This window comes from Ursus arctos, unplaced genomic scaffold (genome assembly GCF_023065955.2).
Source record: "Ursus arctos isolate Adak ecotype North America unplaced genomic scaffold, UrsArc2.0 scaffold_13, whole genome shotgun sequence".
Lineage (NCBI taxonomy): Eukaryota > Metazoa > Chordata > Mammalia > Carnivora > Ursidae > Ursus > Ursus arctos.
The window spans coordinates 58,258,212-58,274,843 of NW_026622797.1; the positions used below are offsets into that span (position 1 = coordinate 58,258,212).

The following is a 16,632-nucleotide window of genomic DNA, read 5'->3' on the forward strand; positions in this document are numbered from 1 at the left end:
AATTTTCTCAGCTTTCTATATTATAAAGTCATTGAATTCTCAGAACAATTATTGTAGAGAGGAGGAAACTCAGGAACAGAAAGTTAACTTACCCAATCACAGATCAAGTAAGTGACAAGAGCTTGGATTAGGCTCTAATTCTTCAAACCTGGGCAGCTGGGCTCTAGGGCCCATGCTCTTAATGACTTTACCTTACTGCCTCCTCTGTTTACCCTCCAGTTTTTTTTTTTCTTTTTTCAATAGTACAATTATCTAGTCACTTCCTACACTGGGAGATGATTTCACTTTCTCACACACCTCCCTCTATTCTGCTTCCCCACCAGCCCCGTTCTATACTAAGACTTCTATTCCGTTGCCTTCTCAATTTAATTGTATAGTTTTTGTTAAATTCATACTCAATATAAAGTGTACACAGATAACATGTTCTGTAGTGTACCATGGTTACATTTCCTTTCTTTGAGAATATTTTTGTCTTTCTGAAAGGAGTAATTGCCTTGGTTGTAATTTGCTCAATTTACTTTGTATCTTTTATTAATTTATCACCAGAATCATTTATTATTCATTTACTCCCTAAGTCACTCACAAGGAGACATTCTTCCCCGAGTCCTTCATCTTTTTGTTTAGGTATCCAAAATATGGGGAATCCACTTATTTTTCTTTGCCTTTGTTTTAATGGGATACACCCTCTAGTTGCTTCGGAAAAGGTGCTTTTTAAGTAGCACCTTGTTCTTTTTAAGTTCACTTTGAGAATGCAGCGTCTACAGATCCTAATGTAGGTTTTTCGGTCATTTTAAAATTTTCTTTGCTTCCTGCATTAACACTTTTTCCTTGAAGTTCCTTTTCTCTGGTCATAATTTTTCAAGTTAGAATCTTGCTTTAATTGTCTTAAGATCCATATTTAAGAGGCATAGGGAGATAATTGGGAGGTCTGTGTATGTGGGTAGGACTTTATAGTGGTGGGGCTCCTTACACAACAAAACGTCATTATTATCCCTCCCACCGGCAATATCATATTCTGAAGCTTTTTCTCTGCCAGTGGGTCAGTTTTTCTAGAAAGGAAGCTTCTGGCTTTTATTTGTGGTGGTATGAGCTGGACTGTTCAGAGTTCTTGGAGACAAGTGAGGTCAGGGGCCTAGGTATTTCATTATTCAGTATTCGGAGTTTCATTTTATCTTCCTGCCTGCAATAAGGGATCTCACTGCCATTCTTGCCCCCAGATGTTTAGCTGGAAGTTTCACCTCCCTTCTTTACCTATTAATGTTAAGTGAATGCAAATAGAACCCAAAGTACCAGCTGCCTATCAACAAGTACCATCTTGTACGAATCCATAAAGTAACAATAACAGCATACTATGGAATATTTGGCATACATTATCTGATGTAATCTTCAAAACAGTACTGTTATCCCCATGTGAATACACTTTAACCAGATTCTGCCGTTATAATACTTTCGTTAAAATTTCTCTCCCTTTTTGGCGGGGGGGGCGCACCTGGGTGGCTCAGTTGGTTAAGCGTCTGCCTTCATTTCAGGTCATGATCTCAGGGTCTTGAGGTCAAGCCCCACATGCGGCTCCCTGATCAGTGGAGTCTGCTGCTTCTCCCTTTCTCTCTCCCTCTGCCTCTCCCCCTGCTCATGCTCGCTCACTCTCTCTCAAATAAAATCTTTAAAAAAAAAAAAGTTTCTCTCCTTTTTCCTTCCTGTCTTCGCTCCTGGAGATACCTGTAGCACTGAAAAGGTGACAAAATTAGACTTTTCTGTTAATAAATTGCTTCCCTTTTAGATATGAAAAATAACTTTTTCTGAATGGTGGGAGAAGCATTCAGTTTTCCATTTGTCAATAATACCAATTTCTCACAAGTTAGCTACTGATCCTACCTTTATCCAGTATTTCCATGGCAAATACATACTAGATAGCAAAAGGATACATTATCACAGAATGCAAGAGACCTCCCTGGGATCATAAAGCAAGCAAGAAAGAGGGAATGTAAATGAAGGAAACCTGAGACACTTTAATTCAGAGCTCTGAGCCTGTCCACTGTTCCCAACTTTTCTAGGACAGCTTCCTTCTATCTCATTAGAAGAACTATGAACAGTACATACGGTATTTTAAAATGTAATCTAAAACTTTTGATCTACCCTTGCATTATCAGAGTAAAAGTGGTATTCTCCCATGATGGAAATAAAACAGCCACTTCTTAAATGATGTATTAAATCATATGCTATACATATTTTGAGGCATCCAATACAATAGAACTTAGTAATGATTTTACTTTTAAGACTTTCTGTGTAAAGGTCAGTGCACTTCAGATACCTTTGTTAAATTTTTATTTCAGAATAAGAACAAAGCTTGTCTTTATAAATAGTTTCCAACTATATCGTACACATTTCTGTAGTTTACCTTTCTCAGTGTTCATTGTGCGAGTCATGTTAATGTGTCCCTCAGTTTTTTCATTTTTATTAATCCTCATCAGCCGTGTCTGTTAAGCCTATCCGCCATCTACTGAGTTTTTAATTTGTTATTATATTCTTAAATTCTAGAATTTCTATTTGATACTTTTTTGTAGTTTTCATTACTTTAATAATTTTTGTCATCTAAGTTATTGAATATATAAATCACAGTTATTTTAAGGTCTCTGAAAATTCCGGCATGGATGATCTGTAGATGTGTTTCTATTGCGTCTTTTTTTTCTTTTTCTAGCTCATTTTTGTTTTTTTTTCTTATTTTCAATCATGAGGTCTTATGTACTGCTATTTCTAGTAAATTTTATAGAATTCTGAACATTGAATATGACAAACTGTAGGGAGTATTTGTGGCTCTGGCTCAGGGGTCTGTAAACTGTGCCCTATGGGCCAAATCTTACCTGCCATCTAGTTTTGCCTGGCCTTTGAGCTAACATGGTTTGCCATATTTTTAAATGGTTGAAAATAATTAAAAGAATAATATGTGGCAACACACGAAATATAAAATTCAAACCTCAGTGGCTGTAGTTCTGTTGGGGTACAGCCACACTCATTCATTTATGAACTGTCTATGCTCCGCTGCGGTAGCAGAGTGGAGCAGTTGCAACAAAGACCTTATGGCCCACAAACCTAAAATATTTATTGTTGCCAACCCCTTGCTCTAGATGACGACATCTTTCTCTAAGAGAGGATTTGCTGCTGGTAGGCCCTTAGGTTATCAGGAAGATCACCTTAATTCATTTAGGGATTTAGTTGAGTCAAAGTTGGTCTTACAATTTATGAGGGTTGGTCAATTTCTAGTTCCCCTTTACTCTTAGGATATAGTTTCCCAGGGGTTCCAACTAAACGTCTGGTGTTTTTACCCAGGTTCTCCTTCCTTGATGGGCCCAGTGCTTCAACCACAACTTCCCTCTGAGATTGTGGCTCTTCAAATCCCACCTTAGTATATTTCTCCTAGTAACATTTGTTTATATAGATACATAAATAAGATCAATTTAAAGGCATGAAGGAATTACTAAAGCAGCAAGGATTTGAAGAGCTATGCTCCAGAGAGCAGGAAAGCTATCGAGGATGACCCAACATTGAGGAGCGTGCATGCATGCATGTGTGCTTGTGTGTTTACTTTCCAGCTTTTCTAGTTCTTACAGGGAGTTTGCTCTGCTACAAACTAGACATTATCAGAAATAGAAGTTCAAGGTGGTCACATCACTTCCCTACTCCAGATTCCCCAGGGGCTTTATAATACCATTTAGGACAAACCAAGTTATTTCCTAGGCTTTACATGATCTGAATGAGACGAAACACATTTGGGTGTGAAGAGGCACAGAGGGAAGAAAGCACAGAGTTGTATCACCAGTGCACGAAGGCATATACTCATGCTAGTGAGAGTCATTTCTTTTTTTTTATTAAACTTTTTTCCTGTTTTCATTATTTTTAATTGTGATGTAATTACAGAAAATGTATGTTTTCAAGTGTTCAGTGAGTTTTGATAAATGTATTACCTATGTACCAACACTTCAATCAAGATCCAAAGCATTTCCATCACCCTAGAAATTTCCCTCCTTGCTTTTTCCAGTTAATCTTCCCTCTACAGAAGCAATCGCTTTGTTATTTCTATCTTTATAGGTCATAATAATTTTTTAAGTTGCAAATCCTATCACTACCATGCTGGTTACAACACCGCCATAAGCCTTTGGATGGTGTTAATGTGTTCTCATTGTTCATATTTCACCTACTTTTCTGGATCTCAGATTCTTGGTATTTCAAGACAAGAGTCTGCTTTTTTAAATTTAACTTGTATATAGCACTGTTAGAAGTCAAACGTCTTCAGAGAAGAATCACATCTTTTTTATTATCGTTTTAGCATTTGGAATATTTAGCATAGGGTGTAAGCCAAGAAAAGGTGTTCAAGAACTGATTACTAGCTGTTTTTATTTTAGTCAATATTCACTAAATATTCATTATGGGTGAAAGGTATATCCATCAGAAATATCTGTACTGTGTATCATTACAGGAAAATAAATTTTGTGAATTTTCTAAAATGGGAAAATTTACAAATATATCTTAATCATTAAAAAAATAGCTTGTCCAGCTCACAGCCTCTTTAATGAATAGAAGCTATGCTAACACAAATGGTCATACTTCATGGTTAGGTACTCGAAGTAACCTGGGCTAGGAAATACGACCATACTATACCAAAGTATTTAAAAATTAATTTCTAGAATCCCAACCCTTACATTTCCATGACAAGTCACATACATTATTTCAATCCTCAATAGCTTTTAGAAATAGGCAAGGGCGAGTGTAGTCTCAACTTACAGTTAAGGAAAAGATCCAACAAATAGTTGAATTACACAAAATCCCCTTTCCATTAACCAGTGACGCCAGGGCTAGATTGTTATTCTTTTGTTCATTTCACTATCCTAGGCTGCATGTACACACGGAAGGAGCCAACCTGTATCCCAGAATTCAATTTTCCTGTTTCTTCTCTGAAAATTCGTAGGTTGCCCATTCCTTCCATCCTCCAGCATAGTGTTGAGCACTGAAAACATAGAAGCAAAGTTAGTGCTGTGAACATTTTCTCCTGCTTTATAACACAAGGTTGATAGGAATTTTAGAGATTTAGAGATGGAATGACTACTCTGGACTTTAAACCTACTTAAAGGACTGTTACTTTTGAGTAGGATGAAAATACAGAGGCTTTCAGTCTCTATCCTGCTATTACTAACACAGTAATTATAAGAAATTTTTCAATCGAACAGTAAAAATATAATACATATGAAACATTGCTATATACATTCTTGAATCCATTTTTATACTTCATCTTTGCACCTGTTAAAGCCCAGAGACATGGCCATGTCCAGAGCCTTCTTGCTTCTCACTCCGGCTAAACAAGAAAACACTAGACTGTCAGATTTGGATGGTTTGACTTCATTGTACTTCTCTTTGAAATCTTTTGGGTGCATCTGTAGAGCTTCGCGTACTTCATCCACTGAAAGAAAATGTTAAGAATTTCAATTAAATTTTAGATACAGTAAATTACTGAATAGATACTTTTGTGATGAATCAATTCAAGACACGTCACTTACGTGGTATATTGACAGACCCAGGAATTTTTCCATACTCCACAATTTCCCATGTCTCTCTAACATCAATTAACATAATTTTTTTGGAATTCAAGAGGTTTTTAAGTTCTTTATAAGTGACATCTTTAAAAATAGCAGTACAAAAATTGTGCCAGCTTCCTTTTATTGACTTCAAACCTGGAAAGAATAAAATAATTTAGGCACTTTCAAAGCAACATTGCTATTAATATCTGGAAAGCTGGGGCGCCTGGGTGGCACAGCAGTTAAGCGCCTGCCTTCGGCTCAGGGCGTGATCCTGGCGTTATGGGATCGAGCCCCACATCAGGCTCTTCCGCTATGAGCCTGCTTCTTCCTCTCCCACTCCACCTGCTTGTGTTCCCTCTCTCGCTGGCTGTCTCTATCTCTGTCGAATAAATAAATAAAATCTTTAAAAAAATATATCTGGAAAGCAGGTAAAAGGAATTTCTCCCCTGGTTCCAGCCAGCGAGTTATAGTTGATCTTTAGACTTCCCTGACCTGTGTATGTATTTTGTACAGAGCCACGGGACATAGCCCTACCCTCTTGGCCTCGATGCTTAATGGCTGGCCTTGTGCCAGCTCCATATTCTACTCTCTCCGAGCCCTTAATTAGGTGGAACTTGTAAATACACATTCAACATTTGGTAACTGAATTCTGCAAATAATTTGTAAGTCTAACCATAGTCCAAATTACAATATTAAGAAAATTTTAATTTCCCCTTGCAAGTAAAGATAACCCGTATGTTAGATGTGGGAACCTTACATTTGAAACTACACTTGTAAGTACTTAAGGCACTGTTTCTATCTGTTAAGTAATTGGTGGGGCACCTTGCTGGCTCTGTCAGAAGAGCATGCGACTCTTGATCTTGGGGTTGTGAGTTTCAAGCCCCATGTTTGGTGTAGAGATTACTTAAATAAATAAAAACTTAAATAGTTGGTAACATAATATGGTATTGGGTAATAACCTATAAAATAAATCCACGGGTCCACACTGATATAAGGATATAATTGAATAAATGGGGAGAAGGGATTATTTCAATTGATAAATGTTGAATGACGAAAAGAGAAAATCACCGTTAGGTTAACATCTGAGTAATAATTATTTCGGCAAGAGCCATTGACAGATGCTAGAGTTACTGGGTGAAATTTTGATGAGAAATAGGATAGTATCTCCCCAGGAGATACTTACTAATAACAAAAGGAAACACCTGAAAGATACTACTTTAACCAGCTATTCAAAGATCACTAGGAATGAGAAATGTCAACAACATGTACTCTCTGGTATGATACTCCAAGAAGAGCACATCACTTCCTTAGGATTTTTGCCAAAATGCATACCCTGAATCAAATCGGAAGAAAATCTCAAACTCAATCTACAAACTCAATCTACAAAATAACCAGCACTCTTAAAAAAGTGTCAAAGTTATGAAAGACAGAGACCGTGGAACCATCACAGATTGAAGCGGACTAAGGAACCATGAAAATGTAATAACAACATAGAATCCTGGATTGGACCTGGGACTATAAAAGTCCTCAGTGGGAAAACTGGTGACATTCAAGTAAGGCCTGTGGATTAGTTAACAGTATTATGTCAGTATTACTTTCCTGATTTCAATAATTGTACCATGCGAGATGCTTACATTAGGGGAAGTTGAGTAAGAATACAGGGAGCTCCATTTTACTTTTGCAACTTTTCTATGGGTCCAAATTGTTTTTTTAAACATGAAAGAAAACCCAGAGGATTTTTTAAATAAAAATAAAAATTTTAAAAATTTAATAATCATATTTCACAACAAAATGACCACTATAAGGTAAATAATAATGCTTCAAGTGTTGTTAAAAGATTAAATATCTTATAAGGTGAAATTGGTTTAAATAGTATAAACTGGCATAGGAAAAGGTTTAAAGATCTAAGTCCAGAAACAGCACACAATGTACTATCTATGGGAATTCAATATTTGGTAACAATTATATTTCAGAATAATGGGGAAATTTTGTTCAACGAATATGTAGGGCAACTAGCTAGCCATCAGGAAGAAACTTGAAGCAAACTATTGCTTCATTCCTTACATGTAAATAAATTTAAATTTCAATCCCAAAACTAATATTTTAGAAGTACCAATAGAAAACATCAGCAGATAATTTAAACCTTGGGATAAGAAGACCATTCTAAACATGGCAAAATCAGAAGTCATAAAGATTTGACTTCCTTAAAATGCTAAATTTATACATGGGAAAAGAACAATGAATAATTAGAAGACAAGTGGCAGGTAGGAACAAAATATTTGTAACACAGCAAAGACAAAACATTAGTATTAACAGAGTTCATACAAATACGAAAAGGATAAAATTCCCAATAGAAAAAATGGTCAAAACAGGAACAGGGAATTGACTTGAAAAATACCAATGGTGGGGCGCCTGGGTGGCACGGCGGTTAAGCGTCTGCCTTCGGCTCAGGGCGTGATCCCGGTATTACGGGATCGAGCCCCACATCAGGCTCTTCCGCTATGAGCCTGCTTCTTCCTCTCTCACTCCCCCTGCTTGTGTTCCCTCTCTCGCTGGCTCTCTCTATCTCTGTCAAATAAATAAATAAAATCTTTAAAAAAAAAAAAAAAAAAGAAAAATACCAATGGTCAGTAAAAGGTAACTATCTCACTACTTATTAAGGAAATGCAAGATATAAACAAAATTTTTCAGATTTTGTCAGATTTATAAAAATTAAAAGGATTGATAACATCAAATATTGGTGAGGGTATGAGGAAATAGATACTCTTACGTTGTGGGGACTGTGTAATGTTAAAACCTTTTGAAAGGAAAATGTAGCAGGAATAACACTTGATGTATGTGTATCTTTTTTACCTCATGATTTTAGTTTTAGGAATCTGTTACCACAGGAGGATTAGCAGGAATACACACAAATGTATATATGTATAAATATATTCACTGGCAGCATTCTCTGTAATACTGAAAAACGGCAAGAAGCTAGAAGTGTCTCCATGAGGGAACAGTTCTAAGTGGCACATTTATACTGTGGCATGTTATTTCACCTAAGTTGTCCAAAATATAGTATTCAATTTTAAAAACTAGTTGGAGCGCACTAGGTATAAACCAGGGGTTCCCAGACTTTCTTGGGTCATCCTTTAATGTCTTCATACATTTTCTCCAGTGTGCATAGGCCAAAAGAAATGCTTCACAGTTCTATTTGCTAAGTAGTTAAGAAAAGCCAAAAGTGAGTTGTGAAAACCACATTTTCTTGTAAAAACCAAACACTGTTCTATTTTCATTTGTCCTTCTCACTGATAGCAAAAGATGGAAAAATGGACAAATACAATAGTTAAAAAATACAGGTTTCCCAGCAATTCCACTCCAAGGTATGTGCCCAAAAGACTTGAAAACAGGGACTCAAACTCAGACACCAATGCTCATAGCAGCATTATTCACAATTACAATAGCCGAAAGGTGGAAACAGCCCAAGTGTTTTTTCAACAGATGAGTGGATAAACAAAAATGTGGCTTATACATACAGTGGAATATTATTCTGTCCTAAAAAGGAATGAAGTTCTAACACATACGACAGCATGAAACTACAACATCGAAAACACGCTAAGTGAAGTAAGCCAGACACGAAATGATAAATATTTTATGATTCCACTCATATGAAATACCTAGAACAGGTAAATTCATAGAAAGTAGGTTAGAGGTTACCAGAAGTTGGAGGGAGGGGTCTTACTGCTCCATGGGTTTGAGTTTCTGTTTGGGGTGATGAAAATATTTAGAAATACGGTGGTAGGGGCGCCTGGGTGGCACAGCGGTTAAGCGTCTGCCTTCGGCTCAGGGCGTGATCCCAGCGTTATGGGATCGAGCCCCACATCAGGCTCCTCCGCTGTGAGCCTGCTTCTTCCTCTCCCACTCCCCCCTGCTTGTGTTCCCTCTCTCACTGGCTGTCTCTATCTCTGTCGAATAAATAAATAAAATCTTAAAAAAAAAAAAAAAAGAAATACGGTGGTAATGACGCCACAATGTTGTGAATATAATTAATGCCACGGAATTGTACACTCAAAAATGGCTAAAGTGGCAAATTTTTCGTTACATATGTTTTATCACAGTAAATACATTAAAAAAATAAAAATACAGATTTCCCATCCTCTTCAGATTTTGAAAAATTGGCTTACGTTATCTGCAAGATTCGATCTTACAATGCCTAGGATAAAACTATTTCTCACTCAACTTGCTATTTTGTGAATTCCCAGAATACAAAAAGTCAGCAGGTTGAGTTCACACTTGGTACTATTCCTCATTGTTAGGAACTGGGAAACTATGGTAATTTAAAAAATTGTTAAGCTTAAGACTGTGGTACTTTGCCACTAGGAAACAAACATCATCTCAGCATGTAACCTGTGTAATTGAATCAAAGACAGTTATATTTTTCTTATATATTAGAGTCAAACTGACATTTAACTGTCTCTATACTCCTGTTAGGCTGTGGGGGCGGGGTGTGTGTGGAGAACAGGTGTATAACCAGTGAGGACTAGATTTCCTAGCTTTCCACTCTGAGCCAAAGCACAAATATTCCTTTAATGAGTCTCAGTTCCCCCAAGCCTCTCATGGTACGAGCCTCCAGTCCACACTAATTCTTTAATTAAAGCTATTGTGTATTTTTTTGTACAACAGGGCCTCTACTTGTAAATCAACCACTTCATCTATTGCTTGATCAAAGAAGCAGCCATCAGTTCCTCCACTGAAGGAAAACTGGCTGTTTAGGATTTATCGACATGATTTGTGGCTCTCTTGAGGGATTCTCAAGAGTAACACAGTTTATACATGATTCTCACATTTTGAGCCTAATTTTTTAATAAACTCCCATTTTGCTGTTTCTGCAGGTAAATCTAGCCTCAACTGGATATTATCTGCAGCCTACATTATAAAATACAGTCCAAACTCCTTAGTATGTTCTATCATGTCCTTTAGTCTACTTTACCAGCATAATTTACCAGACCTTCTCCTCTTCCCCATTCCTCCTCTGCCTCAATAACCCTACCCTCCAGGATTATGCTAAGGGAAATAAGTCAAGCAGAGAAAGGCAATTATCATATGGTTTCAATCATATGTGGAACATAAGGAATAGCACGGAGGACGTTAGGGGAAGGAAGGGAGAACTGAAGGGGGGCAAATCAGAGGGGGAGATGAACCATGAGAGACTATGGACTCCGGGAACAAACTGAGGGTTTCAGAGGGGAGGGGATGGGGGGATGGGGTAGCCTGGTGATGGGTATTAAGGAGGGCATGTGTTGTAATGAGCACTGGGTGTTATACACAAATAATGAATCACGGAACATCAAGAACTAATGATGTACTGTATGGTGACTAATGTAACATAATAATAAAAAAAATAACCCTACCCTCCAGCTACATTAAAAGTATACATGTGCTCTAACTACATTTTTATCAGTGGAAAGAGCAGATTTTAGAGTCAGATAAACCAGGTTTAAATACTGGCTTGTCCACTTAGCTCTGTAATCCTGGGCAGATTACTTAAACTCTCTGGGACTTAGTTTCTTATTTTTAAAACAGGAATAATATTACTTAATCTTTCTGAGTTGCTGTGAGTTTTAAGTAATCTATACGGTGCAATCTGTAAATACCTATTTTTGCCTTCCTTCATGATTTATGCACACTGTTCTATCTGAAGGGAATACTTCTTCCTTCCTCACCTCTGCCTGGCACACTCCGACTCTCCTTGAAGACTGTTAAATGCCGCTTGTCACCAACCCAACAGTTCCACTTCTAAGTATCTACCTAGTAAACTACTTGTACATATACACAAAGAGGTATGTACAATGGTTAACTATTGAAGAAATTTTTATAACAGCAAAAAAAATGGAAACCAAAATGTCCATCAGGAAGGGACTGGTAAATAAACTGGTAATCCATACTACGGAACATATGCAGTGGTTCAAAGAGTTATATGTACTGCCATGGAAAGCTTCTGACTACCTAAGTGAGCAAAAAAAATGCAGAAAAGTATGCACAATAGATCACATTATACATACGATGTATACTATAGATCTATATACGGTATGCAAGAACATAGTGAGTGGAAGACCTGAATAGACGTTTTTCCAAGGAAGACAGAGAGATGGTCAAAGAACACACGAAAAGATGTCCAACATCATTAATCATCAGGGAAATACAAATTGAAACCAGAATGAGTTATCACTTCACTCCTGTTAGAATGGCCATTATCAAAAAGACAAGAAATAACAAGTGTTGGTGAGGATGTGGAGAAAAGGGAACCTTCCTGCACTGTTGGGAATGTAAATTGGTGCAGCCACTGTGGAAAACAATATGGAGGGTCCCGAAAAAATTAAAAATAGAACTACCATATGATCCAGCAATTCTGTCTCTGGTATTTATCTGAAGAAAATGAAGATGTTACCTTGAAAAGATATATGCACCCCATGTTCACTGCAGCAATATTTATAACAGCCAAGATACGGAAACAAGCTAAGTGTCCATTGATGGATATATGGATAAAGAAATTGTTGGGGCGCCTGGGTGGCACAGCGGTTAAGCGTCTGCCTTCGGCTCAGGGCGTGATCCTGGCGTTACGGGATCGAGCCCCACATCAGGCTCCTCCACTATGAGCCTGCTTCTTCCTCTCCCACTCCCCCTGCTTGTGTTCCCTCTCTTGCTGGCTGTCTTTATCTCTGTCGAATAAATAAATAAAATCTTTAAAAAAAAAAAAAAAAAGAAAAGAAATTGTGGTAAACACACACACACACACACACACACACACACACACACACACATGAATATTCAGCCATAAAAAAGAATGAACTCTTGTCATTTGAGACATGGGCCTCAAGGGCATTACACTAAGTCAGAGAGAGAAAGAAAATACCGTGTGATCTCATATGTGGAACCAAAAACAAATGAAAAAATAAACAAACCCTCAAAACCCAAGTTCACAGATACAGAGAACAAATTTGTGGTTGCTAGAGGCAGGGAGTGGCGGGGCAAGAGAAATGAGTGAAGGTAAAAAAGGTAAAAATTAAAAAAATACATATTTTTTAAATTAAAAAATAAGAATTCTCATCTTAATAAGGAGAGGGAATGTAGGCCTCTTAGGGGAGAGTAAATGATTTTTAGGACAAGTGAATGGGCCCTTAGAAGAAGAGATGGGAGTTATGACAGTTTATAACAAAGTTTGGGTGTGGTGTGGGTTCTAGTCTCCTTTCCTGTGATGAGTCAATCTTCCTTTGTTGATGAAACTCCTGGGGAGGGGATTTATGAAACCGAGTTCCTTCTGGAGGATCTGTCTTTAGGCAGGTAAGAGGAGTTCAGAGAAAACCTCTCTCTGCATTTGCTGTTTTTCAAATGGCTACAGCTAAAAAAAAAAAAAAAAAAAAAAAAAAAAAACAAAACCCAAAACAAAGAACAAAACAACCTACCAACCCAAATTTCAGTGTGAGATAAATATGATGACCTAAAAATAGTTAAAATCACATATTAGACTATGCAAATTGAAGATCTAGTATAATTCATGCTGTATATATGTTTAGAAGTTTGTTTTTCTGCTACAATTGTCAGGTCTTTTTTAGTGAGGAGAAACCTGTAGGAATAAGCATATTTTTGCAAACAAAGGTTAAGAAATTTAGTATTACTTCTATAAATCTCTAAGTTCTAGAGTCAATTATTGTTTGAAAATTTTTTAAAGTTTATTTATTTATTTATTTATTTAGGTAATATCTACACCCAATGTGGGGCTTGAACCCATGGCCCCAAGATCAAGAGTTGCATGCATGCTCTTTCAACTGAGCCAGGCTGGCACCCCTATTCTTTGAATTATTTAATTTCAATTAGCCTAATGTGATTTAATTAATTGTATGTTTAAAGAAACTATATATATAGAAATCATATACATGATTCGGTTTCTGAATTTATTTTTTTCATCAATTTAGCTTCTTTACTATAGTAAAGTTTTGTAGCATAGTTTTGTACTATATGTTGTACTTTAAAAAACTAAACTAAATTTCGCTTAGAGGGACGCCTTTGTAGCTCAGTTGGTTAAGCGTCTGCCTTCAGCTCAGGTCATGATCTCAGGGTCCTGGGATCCAGCCCCGCATTGGGCTCCCTGTTCAACGGGAAGCCTGCTTCTCCCTTTCCCTCTGTCCCTCCTCCTGCTTGTGCTAGCTCTCTCTCTCTCTCTCTCAAATAAACAAAAATCTTTTAAAAAAATTTTCTCTTAGAAATAGTCTACCATTACGCCCTACCAATTCAGTTTGGTATTCTTTTTATGATTTCAAATAAATACGGTATTGATGTGAAAAATACAACTATTTGAAACATAAAAGTGTTTACTTAATAATAATAACAATCATAATAACAGCAACTCACTCTTGCCGCAGCCATAAAATAAATTCTCTGGTTCATCTATACTCTTCTTTTGGATGTTGACACCTTAGAAAATCCACATCAATATCTGTCAAATACTGAAAGTTATTTCTACAGACCATGTAATGGTCAATATAAACAACGCACAACCAAGGAAGACTACATTAGAAATAATGATTGTTACTCCAGAGAGAAAATATTAGGAAGAACATTTGGTGTGCTTCCTTCTCAAATGTGAACATTTTATGACTTCTAATGTAAGCACTTTAATGGATATTTCGATTTTTTGGGACCCACTCACAGTAAAATTTGAAAAGCAAGTGAACAACCATCCTAGCGAATAAAAGGTTAAAATGGAAATTTTAGATAAGGCAATGCATTTATTGCATGAAGTGGTGAGTTTAATATTAAAGGGGAATACCCTATACCATTTTTCAGCTTCTCCAAGTTACTTGTCTTCTCCACCTCCTGCTGCTACTCTATCACAGTACTTTCCCTTAAATAGCCCAGCGAGTCCCCAGGGCCTCTGAGCTGTCACCTTCCCCAACTTCCCTCCTTATTTAAAGCATCTTCTGCTGCTGGCAGCTGATTCATATTGACAAAGCACCTCTGTGTTTTCTGCTGTTCTTTGTAGGACTAGGATCAAGTAAAGGGCTTTACACAACCTGGCGATTACCCAGAAAGCTACTTAGAATCTTACGGAGGTCAGAACTCAGGGGAAAGATAGGATAGGATGCGGCAGATGAAAGTTTACTCACTTTGTGCCACCACAGAAGTGTGTTAGTACAACACTCAGCTGCAGTGTGCATGACTTAGTAGGACCGGTTTGGGATCCTGCTTCAAACCTGCATAAGTCTAAACAGAAGCAAAGAGGAAGCCGAGAACTAGAATAAAACTAGCAGAACAAGACTCGAAGGGAAACCTTCAGAGAATAAAGGTAGACAGCAAGCTTTCGTCCTCATGGAAATGTAGCAGACAAAGGACATTTTCAGAGTTATGGCGGGATCACTGATTAAGTAACAAGCACTCATGTTAGCAACTTCAAGTCATTAAGAACACAAGGACTGACAGTATTCTCTTTGGAAAGTCTTGATTGAAAGATTAGAAATCCATCCTGGCAATTGGAAGCAACCTAAATGTTCATACAGGAAATGGTTAAACTAATTATGAAGCATACCATGCAGCATTTACAAGGAAAGAGGCAGACCTACATTTAGGGACTTGGAGAGATGTCCATATTGCTAAATAAAAAGCTTCCCCTTTGAGATCTATATACACTTAAGATACAACACTTATGTTTTATAAATGTCCAGAAAACCATCTGGAAGGAAATAAGAAACTTTTCCTGGGGAGTGGGATTGCAGGGACAGGAATTCTGGGGCATAAATTAAAAACAGCAACACCTATATATTATATATATAGTATTTTTATGTGTACATTTAACGTATGTTCATAGAAAAGTGTTTAGAAGGATGTGTACCAAACCACGTTTGGAGAGGGAGGTGGAATGTGGGAGGGTGTATAGAGGGGAATGTAAGCTGTTCTTTATTGTCTGTTTGAATATAATGGGAATATAATAATGTATCACCAGAATTTTTTAAAAAGATTTTAAGTACTCTCTACACCCAACCCGGGGCTCCAGCTTACAACTCTGAGGTCAAGTGTTGCATGCTCCACTAACTGAGCCAGCCAGGCACCTCGCTAGTAAAATTTTTTAAATGAAAAGGCACCTTTTCGGGGCGCCTGGGTGGCTTAGTCATTGAGTGTCTGCCTTCGACTCGGGGCGTGATCCCGGGGTCCTGGGATCGAGCCCCGCATCTGGCTCCCTGCTTTGCTGGGAGCCTGCTTCTCCCTCTCTCACTTCCCCTGCTTGTGTTCCCTTTCTGGCTGGCTGTCTCCCTCTCTGTCAAATAAAGAAATAAAATCTTAAAAAAAAAAAAAAAAGGCACCTTTTCTCTAATATTTTCTCCAACTCGGGTAGAGTAATTGCTTTTTCCATTGCAGTCTCACGAGACTGTGTGTGGTGATTGTTTACTTGTCTCTGTCTCCCCAAAATGGTGACGTGAACGGCAGAGGCTGTATCCCCAGCAGGAGGTCTGCATTTCTAGGTGCTCAATAAAGAACAAATTTGCATAGAAAAAGCACATTTTAAATTACAGAGGATGTACCAAGAGTTCAAGCGGAGTAACTGAGAGGGAGAGTTGGGGACACAGGGTTATGCCACAGTCTCTGCAGCTGCATCCACAAATAAAAATTGTGCTAAAGGAGAGGCAGCATGTAAAGCAAAAGAAGGGACTGGAAGCCTGCTGAGTAATACACCCAACGCCTCCACTAACCTTCGTTTCTCTGGCTTGTTTTGCCGTCCGTAATATTAGCAGTGGTACTTTAACAGCTCTAACGTGTTATAATTCTGGGTGACTGTTGCCACCAAGCTCTGAGCGCGGCTCGCCAGTGGGTCACAGGTGTAACTCGCAGAGCCGGGCTCATCCTCAGTTTCTCTCGGGCGGAAACTGGGCGTGTTGCTCGCTCAGTGGCCAACTGACCTTCACTGCCCAGTCAGACACCAGTATCTTCATAAATGGCCCCCACGCGAGCTCCCCGGAGCAACGCTGACCTCTCTCCTGCGTCCCCCAAGAGCACCCTCAGACCCAAGTAGCCCGCAATCTGAAGGAAC

The 16,632-nt window shown here is 38.0% G+C and overlaps 1 protein-coding gene across 2 annotated transcripts in view; it reads right to left on the reverse strand.

Moving 5' to 3' along the window:
• Positions 1-16,632, reverse strand: part of TSTD3 (thiosulfate sulfurtransferase like domain containing 3) — a 40,555-nt gene that overhangs the window by 23,625 nt on the left and 298 nt on the right. The window contains exons 2-4 of one of the 2 annotated variants that reach the window (XM_057311167.1): positions 5,550-5,723; positions 5,293-5,452; positions 4,916-5,002 (exon numbers count right to left, since the gene is read on the reverse strand). In XM_057311167.1, coding sequence (XP_057167150.1) covers positions 4,930-5,002; positions 5,293-5,452; positions 5,550-5,723 — 407 coding nt within the window. In that variant the 3' untranslated portion in view covers positions 4,916-4,929. Of the gene's footprint in view, positions 1-3,844; positions 5,003-5,292; positions 5,453-5,549; positions 5,724-16,632 lie in introns of those variants that run through there. The other variant, XM_026511748.4, reaches the window with a different exon arrangement.